At 44.1% G+C, this 26,729-nt stretch overlaps 1 protein-coding gene across 2 annotated transcripts in view; it reads right to left on the bottom strand.

Moving 5' to 3' along the window:
* PHACTR2 (phosphatase and actin regulator 2) overlaps positions 1-10,302 on the bottom strand; it is an 83,639-nt gene extending 73,337 nt beyond the window's left edge. For both annotated transcript variants that reach the window (XM_075035888.1, XM_075035889.1), the window contains exon 1: positions 10,057-10,302. In XM_075035888.1, the coding sequence (XP_074891989.1) occupies positions 10,057-10,099 (43 nt within the window). In that variant the 5' untranslated portion in view covers positions 10,100-10,302. The remainder of the gene's footprint in view (positions 1-10,056) is intronic.
* Positions 10,303-26,729: the final 16,427 nt, after the last annotated feature.

Here is a 26,729-nt window from a genome sequence, read left to right as displayed (position 1 = left end):
ACCAGCCTTCTAAAACTTTTCATTTCAAGAATTTAAGCACAGGGACTACTCTGCAATTAGTGCAATTGTTTTAAATCACGTACAGATTTTTAATACTAATTATTAATACTAAAATTTTCCTTCTTTTTGTCAATCAATTGAACAATTCATTGGAAGAGGAGAACAATGCATGGTGGTATAACGTGCAGGACAAGAAAACCACTACACCCTTCTCTGTATCAACATAAAAGAGGCTGGATTAGCAGTGCACTAGAACACTGCCTCACATTTTCAGAACAAGAATATTCTTGGCATCTGTGCCAAAACCAACACTTCCTTCCCCTCAGAAATGCAATAAATCTATAAAACTCCAAGAAACAAACCAGTAATCTTTGGACATATTGAATGAATTTACAGGAAAGGAAATGCACAGCCAGTTTTGAATTATTACCAATGAAATAAATTATAACACATTATATATGTATAATTTAAACATGCCCAATTTCTTGGCAATGAACTGTTTGGGGTTTTTTCCTCCTTGTAAAGACAGCTAGTATCTAAAAATCATTTCCCACCAGCTTACAACAACTTTAAGTGGTTACGTGAGTCTAACTGCTTGACACTATCCCACTGAATCTGTGTTTCATAAGCACACAATGAAAGTGTCATTTCTTTGTTGACTCATCCAGTATCTGGGGGAAAAAAAGAGAAGAAAAAAGCCCACAGGAGATTAGTTTTCTGCCTGGGTGACTTTATACTGCTTGTTATGACATAAATGCTTCAGGTAAGTTGATCTCTGGGGGTTATAAGCAAGAAGAGCAAGTCACAAACTGGACCGTCCCTCACTATTCGCAGTCGCACCACAGTTTTAACTCAGGATGCTGCTGCACTGGTGAACTTCACTGGTTTGGTGCCCAAGTATTACAAATCTCTGTGACTCCCTTAGACAGTAGTGGTGGGAGACCTACAAGCCACATTGAGGCTTACCAGGGCCTTACGGGCAAATGCTGGCTAGGAGCGAGAATCTCAGGCATCTCGCTCCCTACAGTTTCTGCAAAAACTGACTTGGGGCACAGATGGACGTAACCTAGGGCTACAGCATTGTGACTCTTCCATGAACTGCTATGCCTTTTCCATGAACTGCTATGCCTTTTGGCCTCTGTGCAACAGCACACCCTGACTTACACCGGTATCTGGGACACATCAGCAGAGACCGCAGTTTGCTGAGGATGCAGACACGGGCGCTGGCACATGGCACTGGCCTCCCAGCGCCTGGTTTGAGAAGGAAGATCACTGGTGCACCTGACTGCAGTGGGCTGAGCTGGAGTGCAGAGCCCAGCTCCCATTGCTGTGGTTCGTTTCTTTAATGGGCCATCCTGTGAAGTTTCCTGGGCATTCAGACCCAATTTCACTCATGACAAGTGCTATTTTACCTAGTTCAGCTGGCAACCAAGCAGAAGTTGGGATCCGAATTGCTTTCTGTTGCCTGCCCTTGCTCTGCAGCCATGCAGGTAGAAGGCAAGGAGAAGAGCCCTGCCTTCTTCAGCAGAAAAGGTCAAGTGAAATGACAATAATTTTAGTGTGCATCAACAAAGTTCAGGGTTGCAAACCCCAGAAATACAATCAGGGGTGACAAATCCCCAGTCAAGAGTTAATTTTCTGAGCTGAAGCTTCAAGCATTAAAAAGAAAAATTCTTAAGCCTGAAAAAGAGTCCCTGTGAGCCTCTAAGTCTTGTCAGCAATGGTTTAAGTTGAAAATGTAAATTATATGATCACAGTGAAAACATCAAGTTTCATGGTCTATCACAGTTATTCTAATTGTGCAAATTACCTAGTTAGCTTAAATCAATAAACATTAGAGACTGTCCATATTTTTCATGAATTGTTTCTAGACTATAAATTATGTGATTTGTTCACACAGAGCAGTAATACCCCAGGCTTAAAAGCTCAACCAGCATCTAAGGTCTCTCCACCATTCTTGGACTTTTACTGGGCAACACATTAAAACACTCAGATCCACAAAATACAGAAAGGATTAAATAACACTGAAATGAGGATGGTCCATCTACATGACTAGGATTTGCTGATGGTTTGGGCAGCTGGTCAGAGTGAAGACATCCTGCAACACTAATGAAAAAAGCACATTCTCAGGGGTGAAGGATGCAAGCTGGTCTTTGGGAACAGAACTGGTTTTGCTCGCACAGTTTCAAATGTTAGGACAGCTGTATCACAGTCTAACTCTGCTCAACGGAACATCACTCTAATTCATATGAAACCAAAGCAGGAATCAGAGAAAAAAAAAAAGGCAACATACCCCTTGCTGTTTACATCATTTCATATAAAACTTCATTTTTACAAAGCTATTTATTGACACGGGATTCTGTACTAATCTCCAATCTGCCAAGTAACAAAGTGTTATCACAGTTTTGTAGTAATATATAGAAGAGTATTATCCAACACACACTTAGTTAACCCTTTATCAATACAAAATAGACAGCAAGTCATTATGTTCACATTTTTTTCTCATTTTACTTGCATGCAACCCGACAGCATACCCTAGACTTCCATACAATGATGGAGCAACCTAGATCCTCATTTCTCCCTACCTTTTTTCCCACATACACTGATCATCACAGCTGTTGAAAGCAGTGAGAGAACACAAAGGTAAATAAGACTTTCACTTTTGACAGAGACTTTATTTCCAAGTGCCTGAAAACCAAGGCAGGGACAGAAAAAATTAATTCCTATGCAGTGACCTTGTATAAAGACTGCAGGAGACTCAAGTCTTAAATCAGATTTCCTAATAACGAGCCTCCATATGATGGACAGAGGTAATTGCATTGTCTGTGCAGATTGTTAGTCCAAACCACTCTGTGGACTACAAACAGGCAAGGTTAAATTGATTCACATACTGTAATATTTAAATCCAGAACAGAACAGGGGGAAAAAAACCAAACCCAAAAGGGAGGATGCCCAGCACTGTTACCCATGTGACTCTGGTCAGAGACAGTGAGAAGAGAAAACAGTCCATCTTTACATCCTGCATCACCTGATGTTCACAGTGACCTTCCTACCTAGTTCCTGCTGAACCATTTCTACCATACAACACTACGGGAAACAGCACACTCTGGAGCCCCACTGTAATTTTACATTTGCCCCAAAACAGAGTTGACAGTCTAGGGGTTGTCGAGTTCACCTAAGAGTGGGATATAAATGACTCTATTTCATTCTTTGCCTTTGATTTTGTTTGGGGGGCATAAAATAAATAAATAAAAAAACCTCACCATCTGTCTACCTTCCCTGCTGATGGTTTGTACTCATATTTTCCTTCTCTTCCTTCTCTGGTTTTGCACGTATTTTTAACATCGGTATCGTTATGTGCCTGGAAACCAGACCTGACTGAAGGCTTCTCAGCAGCATTGGCAAAAACTGAATTCTGTCCACTCAGGGACACAGATAGAAGTGAACTGCCTCCTTCCCCAACACACACTTACGCCCTGGCTGCTGTCTTAGCCAGGGCACCAGCAGCCCGCCTCACTCTCTGGGATCTGCCAGGGGCAAACCAGACCAGAGCCACCCCTGCCTGTTATTAGAGACATTCTATTGTCACCAGCAAACCTCCTCTCTTTTCTTCTGCCCAGACTTACTCCAATGAAAATCCTTTCCTATCAGAAAAAGCACAGGATCGGGAATCCCCCTTATGTCAACTACAGAAGGCAATGAACGGACACTTCAGAAATGACTTCTTCATATGGGACAATGGCAGCTGGTTGGGGTATTTCTGTGGATCAGAAATATTTTTCTACTCACTGTTAAAATTCAAATACAATGGGCAGACATAAGTTCTGGAAGCAGGCTGTTCACAGAAGTATTTTTTAAAAATCCATCAGTGATTGACCCAAGGCATTAAGTGCACTCTAGTTTTTTTAATCACCACATTATGTTTTAAAACAATAAACTAAAGTGAAAAATAAATCCAAACCCAGCACTGATTCAGAATTATTTTTCAGCAATGTTACTGTGTCTTCAGTTTTTAAATCTCAAAAAGCATCAGTGTCCAAAATGAATAAAGGACAACTCCAAGTAGGTAAATAGACATAAAGAAAGATATAAATGTCCAAGTCTTTTCTGCTTTTAATAGGCAGGACTGTGATATGGTTCAAACACTGATGAGGACTTGGGAGCTCTTTGGTTTCCTCCCGGCTGTGTCTTAGGTGCTGTCCTGCTCAGTTTTCCCATTTAAATCAAGGAATATTATAGAATGGAATGGAAAGTGTTTTGAAATCTGTGACAGAAAACACCACCTAAGGACAAGGCAATATTACCCAGGAGCAGTAAGAAAGCTGAGGATCTAGGAAGGAAGGACAACTGGTCCACAGGGTGGCTGAGATCCAAGGGAGCGGGATCAGTTGTCGGTGGGGCTTAGCACAGGAGGAAACAAGGTCTCCTGTGAGCTTTTCATCTGGTGGAAGTAACAGGGTGGTCATCTGAGAAGACAACCCTACACAAACCCTGTCAGCCGGCGGGGCTCTGCTGCCCTGACCTCCCGGGAGCCAGCTCTCCTTCTCCTCATGGCACATGAGGAAGCTGATGATTAACACCGCGAACAGGTGATTAGTGGCTACCAAACGTCAGCGCATGAAGGCATTTCAGCCAGCATGCCTGACATGAAAGGTCACACACCCTGGCAGCTAAATGAGGGAGAATTCCTGGTCACCCTCGAGGCAGCCTCGGAGCGAGAAGAGGCGAGACACCCACCTGGGACCTTTGAGCACTAGGCCTTTATTTTCACGTACTCGTGTTCCTGTGGTTGACATGCGGTTCCTGTGGTGTGGCTGGTCCTCCGTGTCCTTACAAGATCTCTGCTCTTGGCCATGCCCCTTCGCAAAGGCTCAGACCGCGACCTCCTCTGCAGTGAGTTCCTGCTGCAGCCGAGGAGCTCGGTCTGTGCCGACCGGCAGCAACCGCTATGGCAGCGGGGCACAGTTTTGCTCTGGCAGATTACAGAGTACATGGCAGCACCCGTGAGCATGAAAATACATTTCTATTTTACACACATGTTATATTTAAAAGTGTGTACAATTTTTTCCCTATAAATAGTGATTCATACCACTTGCTCACACTTGGACCTTCACCAACAGCACAAATCAGAATCATGGTTTTGGGTGCCGAGACCTATACTTTCAGCAGTTGCTACTACTTTTGATATTTCAGCTCAAGACACGCAAGGACCAACTTTTTAAAAGAGCTCTTGCAGTTCCCAATAGTAGCACGCAAATTTGTGGCTACCCATTCTGTCTGAAAACATGGGCTTTTTATGCCTTTGACCAGGTATCAAAAACATCCATTCCATCAGCCCAAAGTTGGGGGCAAATTGCCTACTTAATTAACCCAAACTCTGGAGCTGTCCCAATTGTAGCCCCATCTGACAACACTGGTAGGATGAGGAAAGAGTTTCCCCTGCTCAAGATCCACAAAAACTGAAAAGCTTTGGATGTAAATTTAGCAGCCGCTGAAAAGAGAGTTCCCTTTACATTGTACTTTTAATTCTTCCATAACTTACAAAAGCATAAAGAAGGGAAAAAAAGGAGCAGGATTCCCAGTGCAGTATTACGAGCATTCAGCCTCAAAGCCCCCAACCAATTTAAACCTTGGAAAAAAATAAGGAAGATGAGGGTCCCTGCCCAGAACATCCTTTGTGGCTGTGGACAAGTCATTTAGGGCTTCACATCAAATGGAACTTGACATTTCAGCTCAGCATCTCTGCTTTCCACTCCTTCAGGTGCACCAATAACTGAAATGACCAGCTAACAGGTGTCCTGCAAGTAGCTCACCGCCCCTGTAAATGGTTTGAGATGCCCTCCTGGAAAGTGCAATGATGTCAAAGCTCTTCCACTTTTGAAAGGATGAGAAGCTTGAGGAGAAAAAAACAACTTCTTTTTTTTCTCATTAAGAATTATTACTGTAAGGGCTTGTCAGCACATTCAGATTTGTAGTGGATTGAGTCAGGATGTGAATTTAAGTCTACGGCTGAGTACCTCCGTGTCCAACTCCTCAGGAACAGAAGTGCTTGCTCCAGAACAGCACCCTCACTAATGCTCACAAGTAGCCACTACCGAAGAGCACTACTGGAGTAACTTCTCTTCCTAGACAAGTCCTGAAATTGCTGCACTGATAACCAATTAGTTTGTTTACCAACACCTAGAGCTGCTGAAACAAATATTAGCTTTCCATTTCACTTCAGGATTAAGATAAGGTTGCTGAGTTAATGCAATTACAGTTCCTCTGCACACACACAGGTGAAGCTGCTGTTTCCTTGTCAATGAACAGGAAATCCCATAAAGCCAAGAGAGATAAAAAAGAGCAGTCTGAGAAACATGCTCACTTCTGACCTATGAGAATCATTTCACCGAGTGCCAAGGTCAACAAACAACAGGATCCTACCAGTGACTGCTTTCATCTCATGGGGGGAGCTGGGTGGGAAATGGTTTTCCTGTGCTGTCGAAGTACACTTTCATGTCCTTGAAAAAACTTTGGGTCTGTAATAGGATGAAACGCAAGCCTGACAATTTGTGCTCTGTTTCTGTAAAATGTATACAACAAGAGGAACTCCCACCCACCCCAGAGCAAACAGGCCCATGGATTATGCACTTGGCGCTGCAGGTCAGCACAGGGATCTGACCCGCGTCTTCAACTGGCCCCGCTGAGCACCCTGACCACCGGGGCAAGAGGTTCCCGAGACCTTCCCTTTGCAGCTTGTCGTTCTTCCCCTCCACGTACCCTCTGCTGTGCTCCACAGACTGTGCTGAACTGCCTAACTGCATCCTAGGAACACTGGTACATCTGTTTTTACTGCAAGTTTCATTCTCGACAAGGCACCCCTATTCAAGAAACAACAAAAATCTTCTGCCACCTAACTAGGTCTGCTTTTAAGTGTTATGTTCCCAATATGCCGATCATGCTTCCACTTGAGGACCTGGCTGTTGCCCCAGTACTGTGACTGGTGCTGAACTACTCAAGAACAAATCCAACAAGAAAAAAAGACTGGAAAAAAGTGCACAGCTCTGCTGCCCTTTGATAAGCTGTAGGTCAGAAAGCAAAAGTGATAGGCTTTGCACATGATGGCTGATAACCCCCAGAAGCACTGAACTCCAGCCAATGAATGGGGAGAGAGCACGTTAATCAAGTCCTGCCAGGCATGGAAAAATCACAGAAGAGGAAGGAAGATGAACAAGGACAACATGCACTCCTCCTTTTCCACATACCTATACTCTCTATACTGTCTTCCCAAGCCCCTCTTGCTATCGCTGTTTGTTCACATTTGCTAACCATGACAAATGACAAACAAGCTTTAGAAAATTTATCTAAATGACTGCAAAACTGGAACTGAGGAGGAGAAGGAGCAAAGGATTGCCTGGTGGGAGTCCACAGGCAGCAAAGACCTGCTTTGCTGCCCATTTACTGCTCATAGTCATGGGAGATCATTAAAGCCCTGATCCCCCTGTCCAAAATACTTCAACACCCACTCACCTGCAGCTGATGGCAAACTCTAGCGAGAGAGCACTGCTACTAAAGAAAGTTCCAACGGGGCACGAAAATTCGATTCTTCCTCTCTTTATAGGCACTCTAATCCACCTGGTACGAGTCTACATTTGCCCAGCTGAGAAGGACTTTGAGTTTTACGGTTAGGCCTCAGTCTTGCACTTAACCCAATGGGAAAGTGCCACTACAACCTTGGTCTGCATAAGTACTCCAGTATATGTTTTCCTTTCCAAGAGTAAAATCTTTCATTTAAAGTAAACCTTTAAAAAAAACGCAGGACATTGGCTGGGGTCCATACTGAGTATTGTATTATGCATATATTTTATCTCTTCTAACACTCTGTGACTTTCAGGAAAATCTTTTATTTCAATTTTCTACATCAAACCACGTTCACCGTTATCAGTCCACCCGAAGGCCCCATGGTGATTTACTAGCGGTGCCCTGCCCTGCGCCCAGCCGGCAGCCCCTCTGAACCCTGCTGGGGCACAGCAGGGATCAGGGGCAAGATCTGAGCCCTTGCAGGCTGGCATGGCTGGGGAAAAAAAGGGAGCTAACAGGCGAGTAACTTCTCACAGCTGCTTTTGTGTGGCTCGCTGGGGATCTGAATGCACTATTGATTCCTTAGCACTAAAACAGATTTGTAGCCCCTGCGTGTGCAACACAGGGATCTCCTTCAACTCTAATCTCTAGCAGCTGTCAAAGACTTACATGGCTTGTAGTTGGCTAGCACACCAAAATCAATGAAGGTTTTGGGACTACTTGCCTAAGGGGCAACCCGTCTGAACCGGAACTGATGGAAGTCATTTTCCTGCCCTGATCAGAGCTTGACGGGGCATCCCAAACTTTGCAACATATTAAGCGTTCAGACCACACCAGCGCAGCAGACCAGCGAAAACAAATGACTGCACCCCAAGAATCCATGCCACCCAGAAACCCACCTGCCCCTGTGGTTTCTTGTTGAGGATGTACTCTCCCAACATTTTCAACAAGGCTCAAAGTGCAGTGGGATTGCTCTTCTGTGAAACCTCCTGGAGGCACTACAGGCATCTCATCACAAGTGCAGTGCCCTTAAAATGGTGATAACTAGAATTTACTTGGCAATATTGAGGTAGCATCACCATAACTTACATCTTCATATAACTGCCTCTTATCACTCCTGACTGAAAAATCTCAGTTTCATTTAGGAAATAATTCAAGGGTAAATTTTTTCTTTTTTTTTAGGTAAAACTAGAAATCCAGCCCAGTTATTGTATGTTAGCATTCTGCCAAGGGAAGACAGGCACCACAGCTATCATTAGTCAAGATATGGGCCCCCTCCCCAGCAAAATATCCTCACAGTAGACTTTTGCACAGAAGAGTTTGGACACATTTTTGTACAGGAAGTTTAACAGAAACTTTTAACCCGTCCATCTGTTTCCTTACATCTGTTTCCCAACGCCTACCTTGATATAATTCTAACGTGCTGGCTGCTGGGCAAAACCTTCAACAGGATGGTGAAATTTATTGGAAACGGTCAAATTTCTCTTTCATGCAGTGTTTGGCAGGAGAAGAAATCCTCCAAGATTTTTACTGGGATGGCATGACTGGGAAGTTTTACCACTGGCAACATAATGGAGATTTTCTGAAAATGTATGTGTTGTTACTAAAACTATTCTTTGAGACACCCGTGAAGAAAAAAAAAAAGGGGGGGGGGAAGAAAGTTTGTTGTGTTGTCCGCTATTTGACAAGACATTCCCACATTAACAGCAATAAGCAAATAAAGAATAAAGTTCAGCCTTCAGAATTAAAGTCTACAACAGGATTTGCTTATTTTTTTAAATGGATGCAAAGGAAACAGGCATTGAGGAAAAACATGCGTGCGGCGACATTTTCACAGGAAACTTCAAACCTCGCTGGAGTTAATTTAGAATTACATCCTATTATTGTGGGAAGAGACGCGCTCTGCTTTTCAGTAACTAAAACACACCGGGTTATCCTAACAGCATTCCCAAGTAGTCGGTACTATCTTCAAAAAGTTGCGAACAGCTAGGGCTGCTTTACTGGGGGAGGGGGTGTTCCACCCGTAGGCTATTTATTTATTTTCAATAGTCTGCTTACACATAAAACGTCCTGGAGCCAAAAGCAACCAGATGGGCGGGTTACTAGCCGCGCTGCTGGGCGAGGTGCCAGACCTCCTTTCCTTCCCCCGTTTTTTTCTCCCCTTCCTACTTACTTATTTATTTATTTAAGGGGAAGAAAAAGGAGCCCCAAGCCCCCGGGGCGGTGGGGGGCACGGCGAAGCCCCCCGGACTGCCGAGCCGGGCAGGGCAGCGCGGGAACCGGCCGCGCCTCCCCGCCCGCCGCCGCCGTCGTCCCCGTCCCCGCTGCGGTCCGAGGAGCAGGCGGCGGCAGCGGGCACCGCACCCCCGCCCCGGGGAGAACGGGCCGCCCCCCCAGCCGCCGCCGCCGCCGCGCTCCCCTCTCCCCGCCGCCGGCAGCCTTCTTGCCCCCCGCCCCCGCCGCGCTGTCCCGCCGCCGGCGCCCGCCGCTACTCACCGCCGGCCGGCTCGGGCAGCGTGGAGACCGAGGTCTGGCCCATGGCTTCGCCGGGAGGCGATCACGCCGCCCGCCGGGCGCGCAGCCTCCGCCGCGGCTGCGTCCGGGGGGCCATCTCACTTTTCGCCGGGGCCGCCTTCCCCGCCGCGCCGTCCGCCGGCTGGCGGGGGCCGGCTGCTCCCGCGGCGGCTGCGGCTGCGGCCCGGCGGCTGCCTGTCATGCTGCCGGGCCGCCGGTCGGCGCGGGCCCGCGGCCGCAGCGCCGCGCCCCCCCCCGGGGCGCCGCCTCGCCCCCGCCCGGCCGCGGAGGGCGGGGGCGTGGGTGGGCTGCGCTCCGCCGCGCCGCTGCCCGCCCGGGTCCCTGCGGCGGGGCAGGGGCACGGGAGGGGCCGCGCAAGTCTTTAGTAAATAAAAAGGCGGCAGACAAACCGCCCGTAATCAGACGGAGGCTGGGAAAGACGGGGCTGCGCCGGCAAGCCTTCTCGGACGGCTGACCTCCCGAGCCCCTGCCTAACCCCTGCCCTTCTCCCCAGTCCAAAACGTCGGTCCGGGCATGGAATGATTTCCACTCCTTCTCTGCGGGCACAGGGAAAACGCGTGACAGCTGCAGGGAGCGATCCCGACGCCCTGCTCCGACAGGCGTCGTTCAGGGCTTCGCTGGCGGCCGGGGCGGGCAGGGAACGCGGGGGCACGGCTCGGCACGGCACGGCACGGCAGCTCCCGGGGTCCTTTCCAGCCCTGCGTTCGCTGGGACACAGGTCTGAAAAAGTGCCCAAGCCCTGCCTCGCTCACAGGTGCACAGTCGAAGACAGGACCGCTTTTAATTTCGGAAGAAAGGTGATAGTCTAAGACGGCGGCGTCCAGAGAGCCACTCCGCCGTAACAAGTGACGAGAAGGGACGTGATCGCTTGGATAAATTAATGGGGAAGACAGGGAGAAAGAGAGATTGTGCGTAGCACAAGGGCAAAAGGAACAAAGGTTTTGTTTTTCTTAATGCATAAACGTAATCTAAGCAGCGATACAAGCTTAATGCTAGAGCAAACATCTAACAGTTGCTAGTGATGAAAAAAAGAAAAAAAGCTCAAGTGCCTAATAGCTATTACTGTGCACTATGTAGAAACAAGCAGGGAGATGCATATGCATCACAGGAGGACACTCAAGGCTCATCTAAAGAACTTCTATTAGCAAGACATATGGTGAAATTACTCTGGTTTTGAGGGGCCTGGAGGTCCTACAAGGGTTGGCTGAAGAGATTTCTGACCTGCTGATCTTTGTGTGTGTTGGCACTGTGGTGACGTTTCAGGAGATGGAGAACTGTGTTAGCGTGGGGCCCGTACTCGGGAAGCAAATGGAGTACCACATGCAGCTGCAGTCTGGGTAGCCTGGCATCAGTTACAGGCAGAAGAGATGTGGTCGTCAGCTAATACTCAGTGAATAGAGAAGAATACAACTAACACTAGTCTTCACGTTTTTTATAGAAAATAGATCTCAGTAAACAGGTCTTTTCTTTCCTCGGTTTATATGATTACACGTTAAATTGCCAGAGGTATGGGCTTGAGTGTAACAGACTTCTGGTAGGTACTTGATTTAGAAAGAGAGAAAAAAGTGAGGACAACACAAAATTAATAAAGCACAAACAGATGAAGAACTAAGTGAAAAGCAGACAAATCGTCCAAGGAGCACTAGCATTTAATGAGGGTGTTTCTGTTGGGGAACTGCAGGGAGTGCTTTCATCAGCAATCTAGAGAAGTATTATTTCAAACAGCTTTAAAAGAGCAAATAAATCACCACCAGCGGCAACTTTAGACGGAGTAAATATTACCAGAGTGATAATGAGGCCAAGGCAGTCACAGAGTTATCTGGATTATTTAATAAACTCAGCTCTTTCAAACAAGTAAGTTTTAATAGGGTCAAAGGAAGGAAAAATGTCAGACTTGCAAGATGGAGCAAGGCAGCCTACAGAGCCAAGGAAAGTTATCTTAGAAAGCTGCTCCATGTAGGGGCTCAGAGAAATTCAACATGAGCTTCTAGTAAGCTAGTGCTGGGACAAAAGGGAGCTGATATTCACATACAGATGTGCAAGTAGGAAAGGGGTAGGTGGAAATCCCATTACATCGTTCTGCTTTTTATCTGACTAGAAGTTCTGTCCCATGTCCAGTGTTGTCCGCCCTTTAAAAAACAGTGCTGGATGATGGAAGGCAGCTCAAAAGAGATCCACAAGATGAGACGGAAAGCGCAGAAAGCTCTCTCCAACAAAAGGCTTGAGGAAGGCTGGTGCCGATGTGCTCGGGAAAGACTGACGTGTTGCATTTTAACCTACCGGCGCCTAACAGGACAAAGCGTGGAGTTGAAGACAAGTGAGTGGGGCTAGTACAGAGGCACCAGGCTGAATTATGTCGTGGGAGCTAAGGGGAAGGTAAATGGTCTAACGGTCCCTTCTTCAGCCCAAGGAAAGGCTTTCGGAAGGGTGGCTTACTGAACAACCAAATCCTGTCACTTATTTCTCAGGAGGTTTTTTTACCTTGATTACCCACATCTATTTTTTTACCTTCATAAATGATTTTTAAAGGGTTTGTTTTGAGAAACTCGAGTTACCTCTTTGGAGTCACTCATAAACAGGAACATAAAACTGTTCCCGTCTGCCTCTGGTGAATGTCATTAATTTTATCAAAGGAATTTGTGTTCCCCTGCTACGTAAAAGCCTAGTTTACAATGCAAAAGTATATATCATCTGTCTGCAACGATTCCTGTGAAGTAATAAACTCCTCAAGGTCGATTCGTAAGCTGAAATAATGATAAAATATCACATCCTCCAGTGTAGTTGAATTAGTTGCCAATTTATTTTGTTTTGATTCTTGTGTTTGCTTGGGTTTTTTTCTCTATAAGTTAGCTGATGGTGGTGACTTTCTTTTACATGTTTTCTCTGCAGCCACTTCATTTTTAAGGGTCCTGTCTTCATACCTCAGCAATGCTTAGTGGTATGTTGCAGAACTAATCAGATATGGTTACTGCTTTAGAAAGTAGGGGATGGCAGTTCTAGTAGGGAAGATAAATGTTAACTTATATGACTAACAGATTATAGGCATCATGTTGCATAGAATAAGAAAATGGAGCTTCTGCTTATAAAAGTTTACCCAAGAGAGCAACCTGTAAACAAGAAACAATTTACTTGCATTAGAAAATTTAAAGGTCTTATTAAAGGGATTTTTATTCATGATGTACAAGATACCAGGAGCATCCAATACTACTGTCATAGATTTTTTATTCAGCTTTTGTAAAGTGGGCAAAAATAAATACTTTCTCTTGATCCTGAACAGGGAATGCTAGTTGAATACATAAAATAGTACTGGTCCATACAACAGTTATGTCTCTTTCTGCTTTATTTCCTGCCTAAAGATGCAAAGGGGCAATGTATACATCTCAGACTACTCACAGTAGCATCGAATTAGAAAAAAAAAAATAACACTTTTCTGCTTAGATCCTGCTTTTTAAGCCATTTGACTTAAGAATTCAACTGATGACTCACCAACGGGAGGGAATGAACCCTGAATCCTCAACACAGTATGAAAAGACACTTGCCAATGCAACCTATGAGAGAAATTGGACTGTTGAATGCAAACATATATTACATTTCTCCTATGTAGAGCTATATTTATGTAATTGCCACCACACAGAAGGGATTCTGGCATCCTACTGACATTCCCATAGGAGCATCCACACAAAATATGTACATTTAGTATTCAGTTGTCTGCAGACTTTTATTCTGCAGTATGATAGAGATATTTTAATCTGTGCATTAAATTTCTTGCCATGTTGGTAGTTCATGTTTAGGACAGTTAAGAGTTTAAGGATATGATAATGTTTGATAACGACCAATTCTAGCAGAGATTTGGGATTGCAGTTATGTAAATAAAATACATTTTTATTGGGTATACATCTTTTTTTTTAAGATTTAGACGACTTTATGATCTGTTTGGATGTATATTCCACTCTGCCTTTAAACAACTAATAGGGTAAGACACAAATGGACTGCTCAGCAATTTGTAGTTATTATAGTCTTCGGGGGGTTTTTGGAAATACACAACTGCAAGCAAAGCACAAATGGCCTGGGAAGATAAAAGTGAGAATTTCAGGATTAAAATTTCCATGATCATTTTAGCCAGGGCTAATCTTGTACTGAAGGAAATGCTGCAACAAGATGCTAAAACATGAATATGATGTATTCTATCAGGTGGGGAAGCGGAGGTTCAGCTGATGGGTAGAACAGGTGCCAGACTGTTCTAGAGACACAACATCAGCATCAATGGGGTTCCTGGACCCAGTGTCCCAGTTAGATTTCAGATCTCAGTGTCAGCAGTAATACAGCAGTTACCTGATTGCCTCATGCTACGTGCACAGTTCTTCCCTTCTTGTCCCAAGTTATTGTGTTGGGTACTGTTGTGAGTACTGTTAAACAGATAGTCTGCTGTCCCTCAAGAACTAAAATCTTCCACTGAAAGAGGAAGAATAGCTCCTTCATGAACTTCAGCAGTGTTTGTAAAACAAGAATATTGCACTTGTATAAATGGCTAGTATGAGATATCTTCACAGAAAAGAATGTAAAACTTCAAAATTGTTCCCAAGTCAGAATGAAATAATACACACAATAATCTATCTCACATATCAAAGAGCAAATTCCTTCCCATCAATAAAGGTTCAAAGACAGCTGCATCTCAGTGTGTTTACTATAGTGGGACAACGGATGGCAATAGATGACCAACAACATGTAGGATGCTGTTGCCCAGTCTTTACAGTTCTGTAGGCTCACATAAAGTAAAGAGGCATTTTAGAAAGGTGAATTTATACTACTCTTCCTTCAGTCACCAAGACTGATTTACGGCACTAAATATAACAGAAGCTATGAGGAGGGGCTATCACATTTAATCCCAGGATTCATAATGCATTACTGACAAACGCATTCAACCTTATAATGGGGAAAAAATATTACCCAGCTGCTTATCAAGATAAACCAAGAGGATGGCACTGAGTCCAGAACAGAAATGATCTGGACAGGTCATTTCTTGTGTGGTCCTCCCACCCCTCCACACCCACTCACAACTCCTGTCAGTGCGCAGAACTGCTGAAAGATGAGCAGCACCGTGTCCTGCAGGTTGCAGAGCTGTACAATTCAGTGAATGAAGCAAAAGTTGTGACATGAGCAAACACAAGTAAGAAGCTAAGTAATTTTTTCAGTCATGGGTCACACTAAGGTTTATAACAATGACATTGGATTTGTACCTGCCCGTAGAGAACTTACAAAGGGGAAGAGACTGGGGAGGGCACCACCAAAATCAGTTTGCTTGCTTAAGACTAGAACATCAGCTGTGGTTGAGCAAAAAGCTAATTCTGTTTTCTGGGAAACTGAATGCAGTTCTTAAACAAGCACTGTCAAAATAAAATCACAGGCCATATTAATGAATTATATTGCCATTGTATTGGGAATTTAGGCCATTTCCTTTTAATAACCAGGGACTTTTGTCATTACTCTAGATTATTCTCTCATTTGGAAATATTTTAAAATATTTTTATGTCCTTTATTACTTTTAATGGCTCCACAATGCTGTGTTCTTGCCAGTATCACCTCCCATTTCCAATGCATGAGTATAGCGAAAAAAAAGGAATTTGAAATCTTGTTTAAAAGAGGCTGTTGTCTTTGTGAGTGATCATCACAAGTCTTCCTCCCGCAAAAAAACCCACCGTAGATACTATCTACATACTAGAATGGAAGGCATCTACACAGAATAACTAACTGAGAGGAGCTTCTGTAGTTCAATCTCTAAATTTGAAAGCTAGGGGTTCAAAGCCTTGGACCAGAGGAGTTAATATGCAAATTAGGGCTATTCCAATTAAAACATATAGCAGGCATTTCTTGGATGAGATTTGCTTGTTCAGATTAAGACTGCACTGGGAGACTGGTAGTGAGGCCCTTACCTATGGAAGATCTGAGGGGCTCAGAGTTGTTTAGTATTCAGGTGATCTCAACTCCTGTTTCAGTGTCTGTTCTTATTTATCCTTACCAGCTCTTTGCCATCACAGCCAGGAAAAGAGCACAGCTGGACAAACTCATTCCTGGTGATTTGGCATTGACCGGTTTTCCTTCTGCTCACAAATTATCTGCAAATAGGTTATGCACTTGCAAAAGTGTTTGCTACTCTAAATTATTCACCATAACAGTTTGTGAGCCAGTTTTGGACACTGGGAAGCAGGTAAACAATTCATGGCAACAGCAGTTCAATAATTTATTATCCAGGCTGCGTGCTAGGTGCCCTCAGCCGTGGGCCCCTCTTTGTGCTCTCTGACTCAGGGGTGCTATCTGTACCTAGAGGAAACTTCCACAATAGCTGCATCAATATGATTTTACAGGGTTAGTAATGAATGCTTATAGATCTGCTCCTGTGGGTTTATCATCTGATCTGTGATTTCTGGTGTACCCTTTAACTTAATGTTACTCTTGCCTATATTAAGTAACTGCTTGGCAAGTTGTTCTAGGAAAGACTTCTACAGACTTGACCATTGCAAGTATGTTGAAAAATCTCCGTTTTCATTTTAATAACAGTTTGCAGTTTCTTGTGGCACTGAGCTTTTAAAGTAATTCACATAACGTGTGCGGTTGAAAGGCAGAAAATAGAAGGAAAATGGTCCCAACACAAACATTTTGGGCATCATGGAGAGCAGATCTACCCGTCTCCTGCGCATGCTCCTCAGCTTCAGAAACTGCCCTGCTCCCCCACTGCACTTTCTTCTAACATTCAATTTCTATGCACTTCATCTCCACCCCAGTTCTGTTCCACAATGTCTTTCAAAAGTTCTCCTTCCCTTATGTTCCTGTAAGGCAAATTCTAAAACTTTATATCCCTCTGAGTTCTTTGACTTTTTCTCCATCCCACAATTGTTGCTAATGTTTGTTTACTTCCCTTGTGAAGATCTGGAGTCAGTTCCTTTGCTTTGCTTCAGCAAGCCTGGCCTATGCAGGAACCTTCGTTTTCTCACAGACCTAGAGTATTTCACTAATCATTTGGGGTATTATTACTTTCACATCTACCATTTTAAAAGTTATTGGCTACCTAAGGACTTAGGAAGTAAGTAGCAGAAGTGGTGTAATCCAGGTTTTGGAGAACTCCTTGTGCAAATTATGAAAGGTGAGCAAATGAAAGATTCAGACCCTGATTAATCAGACCCTTCTGACACTAACAGTCTTGGGCTTTTTTAATTTGAATTTACTGAAAATTAATACACTATGAGAAATATGTGTTCTTCAGGGCAAGGATCTTGTAGTCTTCTTTTAAGAAGGGTGAAGCATTGTGCAGTTGATGATGGAAAAAGCTACTTTCTGTCTTTGTTTAAAGCACCAAGGGGAACTGACATACTGGATCACATTGTGTCCCTAATCCTAGACCAGATATTCCTGAAAAAAGTTGAAGAACCCCCCAGTAGATGGCATGACATATTACCCAAAGTCTGCAAGGTCCCATCCTAATACTTAATAATTTAAATGTTACCATCCTGGTTTAAATTTTAAACTTTAAATTTTCAAAAGCTCTTCTACATGTTTATGATTCTTAATAACAAGAACTCTTGATATTAATGTTGTTCATATGTGATCATTTCCTTTAAGCCTCATGCTGACGCCTTGATCCCAGCTCCTCCCGTTGCGTTGCGTTTCGCCGTGCCGTGGCAAAGCTGTAACAGTACAGGACAGCATTTCCTTTCCAGGCAGAAAATAACCATCAGAAATTTTCCAATCAAGCGTGTGTTTGTCACCAGATATCAATTTTGTCCAGGGTTCCAGATTTATGATGAAAGACAAAAAGGACTACATTAAAAATTATAAATAGCATTCTGCCTGTCCTAGTTCAAGCCACTGGGGAAGAAGAAAGCAATGGCGTAAAAACGACATGCCAGAGCGTAGAGTTCCTCAAGAGTCGGGTTTCTGCCAGGTTTTCAAAGGCTTTAGCTGCTGCAAGTTCATATCGGGAGTTACAATAAACAGAGCGGACTGGCCCCTTCACTGATACAACCTGGCGTGTCCCCAGCAGCGAAAATGAAGTAGTAGAGCTAAAAGCAGCTGGAGGTCTGTTCTTACTGCGGGACACCACCTTTCCTCCTCCACCTCTCCTCTCAAGGCCTGTTGCGCCTTTCGTTGCATTCACCATAGCAGTGGTCACAGCACCGGAGCTCCCTAATTCATCATTTCAAGGAAAGGCTCCCACCAGCTGGCCTGGCTCCCTTCAGGCACTTTTTCTCTCTCCCGTCTGGGCTTAATGGCAGCCTCCAGATGCCTCCTGGCTGCCGCTGCTGCAGCAAAGCCCAATTATCCGGGAAAACTTCTGCGCCCTCCAGCCTGTCCAGCAGTGCCTCCTCGCTTCAGAAAAGTCAGCCATGATACTAGTCCAGCTGCGCTAACCATTTTCCTTAGGAAAACACAGCTTTCTGCTCTTCAGGGCATGTGTGGCGGTTGCTGGCTGCGGGTTTCCCTCTATGGCTCCAAGCTCCTTAATGAATCACTGCTTTTTGGCACTGGAGCAAAATAAACACATCATTTTGGATGCCTTTGCCAAATGTATGTACACTTAGAGCAGGTTTTGAACGATAGAAAGTGAAAGGTTTAATGAAATGTGCAGGCTGCATAGCTAAAGGTTGCAAAAAAGCCAGAAAATGTGAATCTGAAGGTCAGAATAGTACTGTCAGCCCAATAGTCATTCACATCTTGTATATTTTCTAGAACACATGGAGGGGAATTACCACTAGTGTATCATCAGCTAGAGCTCTCACCAGAAAAAACCAGTAATAGCAAGCAGCATAGGGGTGCAGGATCACTCACTGGCATGACGGTTAGATGCCTACCTCTTTCTTTCCTCTTCTGTTTGTTAACAGATTCAGCGTAATTACACATAGCACAGCAGATTTTTACAGTGATGCTTCCTAGCCTATGTGAAGGGGAAAAAAAGACAGACATCAACAAAATATTTGGCAGGCATGCCGAATGAAGTTTCTCAGTTGCTTGAGCCAGTTGTGTGTACATACCCTGTCGTGCACTTTGGCCCTTTTAAAGTGCCTGAGCCTGGCCATGACTTCAACACATCCTTTTGCTGTTGCTGACTTGAGTGAGAATTGAGAAAAAGTTTCAAAAGTGTTTGGCGCAACTGTTCATCTAGTTCCTCTCCATTCAGATTTTAGAATGAATTTAAATGTATTGTTGGACTATAATTAGCTCTGAAGGGCAGAAGACCACAGGGGGCCGGTTCTTTCCTCTTTAAATGGGCAGCTGTAAAGACACTACCTTAAACAATATCCTAAATGCCAGCAAAGTTTGAAACCTGGACCCGTGCCTAATTAACTGGCAAAAATCAGAATGATCTCTGCCTTTGGCAAATCAAAGTCATTCCCTATGAAGCTGGTTTACTACAGAAATCTCTAGACCAAAATGCAAGTTTCAGCCTTCAGTTTCATTTCCCTCTGTGTTTCTACTACTATGAAAATGTGGACTTTTTTTTTTTTACCCTACTGGGAAAATGCATTTTTTCCATTCTCCCATGACTCAAAAACATCTAAAAGATTCTTCCTCCAAGCTTAAGAAAAAGAGGGGGGGGAAAGCTTCACCTTTTGGCAAAGATACAGAATGGAAATTTTTGACTCAAAAGAGGTTTTTCAAAATAAAGTAAAATATAAGAAGCATGTGAAAACAAGGCGTTATAATGGAAACTACTTTCATAGCCAGCTCTAAAGTAAGCACTGCTGTTCCAGAGACACATGGTACTGATGCAAACATTGGTTTGAGGCCAAAATCCCTAGCATGCTAGTGGAATCCGGAAGCGCTACAATATTAAATACACCTCAAAATATATGTCAGACATCTCCCTGTGTCTGTTCCACTTACTCTGCACAGCACAACACTATACACTTAATTTATCAGTGTCTTCAGAATAAGAGAATAAGAGGCCGGTGGTGGACGTGCTCTCCTTTCCTTGGGCTGGGTTCTTTCCTGCATGATGCTCCCCAAATGGTCTTCTGCAAGACCAGGCTTATTATTCCCATTTTGCAAACGTTGAGCCAATATCCACTTTCCATCTGCAGCACTTATACATCATCTATTATTACAGTGTGTGAGCACCCCTCACTGGTCCTAGGGAAGTGTTATTATCCCCAAGGTAGGATTTCCACACTTCATCTGGAGTGATGGAGGGAGGGAGGATGCTACAAAAGGCATGAGGGCATCCTGCTCAGCTGCACTCCTCCTTGGCAGACTCCTCCTGCTATCTTCGACCTGCTTCTTCCAGCTGCTCCAAGGCAGTTGGCCTGGCCTGGTCCTGGGCAGTTTCCTATCATGGAAAAACCCCTTTTTGCACCTACCATGATTACAGCTACGGTGCTTGGCCTGCATCTTTGCCGATTTATTAGAAAAACCCACAACTTGTTGAAAGTGTCCTAATCAAAGGCGTAAAATGAATCTTCTGCTCTTGTGCAGCCTGGCTTTTCTGCAGCTTTGTGACTTTTGCTTACAGTTCATGTCTCGCAATAAAATACAAACACCGACTGAAGGCTTCCCCAGGAGCAGGGCTGGTGTAGGATCCCGCTCTGCCACCTGAATTCTCCCGAGGTTTGACGGGGAGCGGACCTGCCGGCTCTGTTGGGGTCTGTCTGGCTGCAGGCACACACGGGCACTAGCAGAGCGCTGACTCGGGCTCCTTCTCCTCTGCCCGGTCTGGGTCCAGCTCCCCACAGGGCTCAAGAGCTCTGGTTAGAGGCCACTGTACTAGAGCACTGTTCTACAAGCCCGTTTCCCTCGGGAAGGCAGACCAAAAACCTCCGGTTTGGTGCCTCCAAGCGCATGCATGCGGCTGCATCTACCTGCTGGCCCTGGGACAGACCCAGGCTCAGCCAGGACCAATTTCGTGCTTATATGCACGCCAACCACCTCCCTCTCTTCCCAGCAGTTGTTTGGGCGTTTTGTTTTGAGCCTTCAGAATCAGCCGCTGTCTTTCGTTCTCCAAACTGGATGTAGTTTTCTTCTTAATAGGTTTTACATACCATTCTTTTCTAAAGCCATCCTTGATGTTGGGAAACCTATCATCCCTGTTTAACTTCCATACGACCGAGTGCATTGCTGTGGATGGGGAGGGTTATAAAGGGTCAGGTTTTGCACCCCTGCAAACGTGCTGTAAGGGAATTCTGATCTAGTAACCTGCTAACGTCTCCCTGGAGAAGGCTGCTTGTAATGAGGCAAAAAGCCTGGTGAGCTTTGCCTCAAGCTCCTCCCATGCACATGGCATTTGGTCTCTACATGGCGATTGTTTAAATCAAGTGTCAATCTGCGGGTCTTATTTTGCTTTTTAAATTCTCACGCGTCATTCATTTGCTTGCTGGTGGCCAGGGGAACCAGCGTGCTTTAACCACGCTAGTCCTGGGGGGGGTGGGTTGTGCCGATCCAGGTCGTGTTTAGCTGAGGTTCATTCAGTTGCAAAACCCACACATAAGGAAACCAAACCTGTTATATGAACTAAAGCAGGAATGCCATATGGTTCTTGTGAAAAGTGCTTTTATCAAGACTAAACATCAATATTACACTTTTTTCTAACTACCTGCTTAATACAGCAGATCATAATGCAGCACATTTATTTAGTTAAAATGAACAAATTTCATTAAATTAAAATTCAGCAGCTTTAAAGCCAGATGGGCTGCAGGGGGAAAAATTGCAGAGACTTTTAAAGCTAATATAAATGTAATGTTATTGTTTTCAGCTACAATCCAATTAAATTGGGCTGACAGAAGCTTTCACAGAAATGCCCAGGAAGATAACTTCTCTGTGAGGAAAATCCATTTAAAAAAAATAGTACTTCAGGTATTTTTATGGTTCTGTGGCTCACTGAATTACATTCCTGTATAGAAGCCACAAAGCTGATGTGGGAGAGCCAGTAATAAGACCTTCACTAGTATGTTACTTACTGGGAGAAAAAGGACTTAATTTTCCAGTGCTTATTGTAAGTATTTGAGTGTAGAAAAAAGTTAACCCAAGAAGACCCATTGCCAAAGGAAGAAAATACACATTTCTAAATCCATGACTTGCCCAGGGAGCCCTGATAGCCTGCTCCGCAGTCCCTGGCATCACTGGGAGCCAGGCTGCAATGCCAAGCACCCTCTAAAACCCTGGGTCGGTGCGAGGCGCAGCCCCGCGCCATGTGGGAGTGCCTTCAGGGACACCGCAAATAGCATCCACTGGGCTCTCTGGCTGCAAGGCAGATGCCTTTGGTTGTGGGGTATGATCCACAAAATCCAGCTTGGCATTATGCTTCAGTTTTTTCTGTAAAGTCACTTGGAGAACTGTGCTATCTGGTGTAGGATTCTCCTGTCACTGGGGTATGCAAACACTAGCCACCTTATTTGATAGGTCTTAATGGTGTTAATAAGAGAGAAAAAAAAAAGATACCCACTCCATTTCTTTTTAAACTGTTACCCTTTCCAGAAAAGCTGAGACAGTTCCTTGCATGTTAGCTGTGTACCACAGTAAATAGTTGTCTTCTCCCAAAACAGTAAGCAAAAGTCTATATAAAGTCTCGCCTACACATGTGATGTACCAGGAGGGAGGGTGGTCCTAAGCATTCTCAAGCACAGATCCCACTCAAACTCCTAAAATACAACATAAGTTGTCAAGAGTCTTCGTTTTCCCATGAACTGCACAGTAAATATGAACCGCAACCTTGCTTCACACATGGTGATAAAATCCAGTGCCTGTAAATTTATGAATTTAGCTGGCAGTCATTAAGTATATTATGTGAAGGTCAGATAGATGGTCCCTTCTTTCTTTGTTCCTTGTATTTAATAATCCATGGCTGGAGACCTGCTGACAACTTTCAGAATGTTTTACAATGTATTTATGCAACTGAGAAGTGTGTCCTGTGCTTTCCATCCCCATTATCCTGACATGCTGAACATACATAAATCAGAGTGCAGTGTGCAGAATTAGCATTTGAGGAAAGCACAGAGCAGCTTTTTTTTTTTTTTTTTTTTTAATGTGTACAGGGAAAATATTTGTTCCTTTCTAAAGTAGCCCCTAAGAGAGATCACCTTTTGGTTGAGGGATGAAACAGGGCCACCTTCATTTTGCGCAGCTGAATTCCACAGAAGCCAAATGTCTCAGCATGGCATATTACACCTGGATCCAGGCAGACTTCAATTCAAGACAAAGTGTGGTTAACATCACATTATGTTGTCAAGGGTCAAATCCCCACAGCTCAAACTAATCAAAGTTAATTTCTCAAAGGTACAGAAATTTAACCCTTGCTCAGCACTCTACTAGCTCCTGGCCTCACAAGGCAGGTCATGTCTATGGACAACGGCTGGATCAGTTTAAGTAAAATCATTTATAAAGTGAATGTATTTAGACTCATGCATATCTGTTTATAGATATGCTAAAGTGATGCAAGTCAGTTGAATGTTGACCCAGGTAAAAAGGTACACATTTTTTGTGTGGCCAGCACCACTGAAAACTTTCTCGGTGCACAGATGTTTGTGTTAAAACATCCTATTAATCCTATGAAATTTTTAGGAGTCCGAATAAGAGTTCCAGCAGAGAGACCTTGTGCAGTTCAAATCCGTGGACTAGAAGAGGTATAGAAAGGAAAATATATCAGAGATCTATTTACCAGTCTAATAGAAAGAAAATTAAAGATCTGAATTTTAAGGTATTCTGTTATTAAACTAGTGGGTGAACAATTATGGTGCAGGCAGCCTATACAAATCTGGCACTTCCTTATATGATAAATATTAGGTGATTTTATAAATAATTTTCCCCATCAAGTTGACTAAGCTAATATAAGGTAACCGGATCCACAATTCATGCAAGGCATTTTTTGTTTGTATAAGTTGTCTAGTAACATTGGGTAACTAATGGACCATAACACCTTATTAAGAAAAATCCATACCCTTTCTGACGTTATTTTAGGCTTGTCTGTCTGTTAATTTTTACATTGAATGCAATTTGTCTGCCTGGAAGGGCGTTTCTGACTGCAAACCCTTCCAAGTGCCATGACACTATGTACCTCCCAGGTTAATGCTCACTAAAAGCTGAGCCAGTCTAAAGGACAAAAGAAAACCCAGGATATGAGGAGCGCAACCTCTCCACAGACAGAACATTTACAGGCATATGTCTGTATATACAGTCATATTAGTCTACTGCTAATAGCCTGCTACTGAACTGCCAAAATCAGACGTCATTCAGCTCCTCTTTGGTGCTCTTCCACTGAAGTAACTAAAATGTATTTCACTGACAATGTTTTATACCTAATATATTACGAACTCGCCAGTGCAGTAAATAACCATAATACTTCAGCACGTGTGCAGTGATGTGGCCACATAGGAGCTCCAGGTCTCCCCGTTTTCCCTGGCAAGGTACTTAATCAGCGTTTGTATTGGCTCACACACCACATGAGGCCTTGAACTCTGTATTTTTCACATACCTGAAAAATCTTATCCCCATTACAATTGCAATCAAGCCTTTATGAAAGCTCTACTATCAACATCAGACTATGCCCTTTTAGAGAAGAAATTTATGGACAAAATTGCCAAATCACAAAATAGCTGAAGAGAAAGCAAGCATCATGTGTCCTCAGGTATATAATCCATTTCTTCATGGAAGTTTCCAAATTTTGAGGGTTACAGCAAAATTCCATGTGCTCAGTCTTACCCTGTTCGTCATCTTGTGCATTTTTGACCTGCCCTTAAAAAGCTGGCACATTTTATTACATTAGAACTCAGTCTAAGAAACCTGAACACATGCTCATGCTTCACTGCTCACTGGTTATTAAGATAATCTGCAGGAAACAACATCACAATAGGGCATTGTTTGTGAATGTGAGCAAAAGGTTACAACAACAGCCTGCGCCCAGACCTGACTTCTTGATTCCCATTCCCTTTGCATGTTGTGTGTGGTAGCTGTTTCCATTACGGTCAAAGTATTTTCTGCCATTTGTTGCAGCCCAGAAGAGAACAAGGTATAGGAGGAGCACATTTGTCTGGAAAACACCGGGTAGTTGGAACAGTGTGCTCGATGGGAGGTGACCAGCTACGGTGTAAAGCAGATCTTGGGCTCCTCATCCTCGCAGCATTTGAGTACCTCACAGCACCCAGCAAACAGATCTGCTAACAGGCGTAACCTAGGGGGTAACAGATAGTTGTGTGAGAAATTATTCCCTTCTACAGAAATGTGGTTGGATCCACAAACACTCAGTTCCACAGTCCTCACCCCCTCCTTCACTGCTGCCTAACCACACAGGCACCAGAATTACCTGCACATTGAAGCTCTCAGCCTTGGTAACTCAATGTCCACTATGGGGTACCACCACAGGGGTCTGCACCATAGCAATGCTATGTTAGCACTTACACTGTTGGGTAAATGGTGTCCAGTCCCTTTTAAAGAGTCCTGGAGAGCAGCCTGAAGACTGCGCTTTTTGGGGAGCCTGTGTGTTTTCAAGTGATACCAGGCTGTCAAAAGAATGCATGTTTGGGGGGGAAAAAGCTTATCCTCTCTCCTCAGGGTCTCCACTGCCAAGGGATGGGCCTAGGTAACACAGTGCTGGGTAGCGAGGTACCCTGTCATTTGTGTTACAGGGGCTCTCCTTCCAGACCAAATCCCACACAAGACTGGGATATAGATAGAGGGGACCCTTTCTGTCCATCCATGCAGTAGCTTGGTCAGGATGCAGAACAGCTTCAGGGGTCTTGACTCAATCCTCTTTTCTGCCTGAAGGGATTAATTCCTGCTTCTCCAACCTTCCAACAGCCAAACCAACCGGATCTGTTTGCTAGTATAATACAAATATTTGGGGAGTTTTGTCCTGACAGCTTGGGATTGGGGGAAACACTGGTGATGCTTTTGCATAGAGAATAAAGCAATGTCAGCACCTCTCTATAGCATGGTGGCATGGGGCTGAGCTCTTGTTTCTAGTCCTCTTTCCAAAAAAAAAACCAAAAAACAAACCACAACCAAACAAAAAAAAAAAAAAAAAGAAAAGAAAAAAAGTGCTTTGCCATTTTGAGTAGTTAGTGAGTAGGACAGGTGAGTGCCCTAATCAGAAGGCTGTATTATCCTACACACAGTCTATTTAAGGCTTAATGAACTGCTTGTTATTTTAGGCACCATGGAGTTTGCAGACCCTGGCTGCATGCTCCAACGACAGCATTAATCCTCACCACAACCTGTCCTGCAGCCTCCAGCTCTGTTGTCCCAAGGGGCCTCTCCTGGCAGAGGGTGCCCTGTGGTGTTGAATTCTTAGGTGCCACCCAAAGAAAAGCATCATAAACTGAAGAAGGACAGGACTTAAAAGTTTCCTCTTGATGTTTTTTTTGAAAAATAAAATTTAAGAAAACTATCTCTCACTGGAGCACAGAGGAGAAAACCACGCCACCTGCATAAAGCAATGGTAATAAGACTGGAAAGTGTTGCCTTGCAGTATGAAGAGCAGCACCAGCAATTTGCCTCTGAAACAGCCAGATTCAGCCAGTGAACCCTTCCTACTAGGCAAAACACCAAAGCGGTTTTTAACCATAGTCTTCACTGCAGCCCTGTATGAGTTCCAGCTACATTGTCAGGCTGACAGGGACACAGGAACGAGGATGGTGCCTGATTTCAGAGACGCTGGA

This window comes from Buteo buteo, chromosome 9, assembly GCF_964188355.1.
Source record: "Buteo buteo chromosome 9, bButBut1.hap1.1, whole genome shotgun sequence".
In the NCBI taxonomy this organism is placed as follows: Eukaryota; Metazoa; Chordata; class Aves; order Accipitriformes; family Accipitridae; genus Buteo; species Buteo buteo.
Note: the sequence above shows the minus strand (reverse complement) of the source record. Positions and strands in the feature narration are given on the sequence as shown.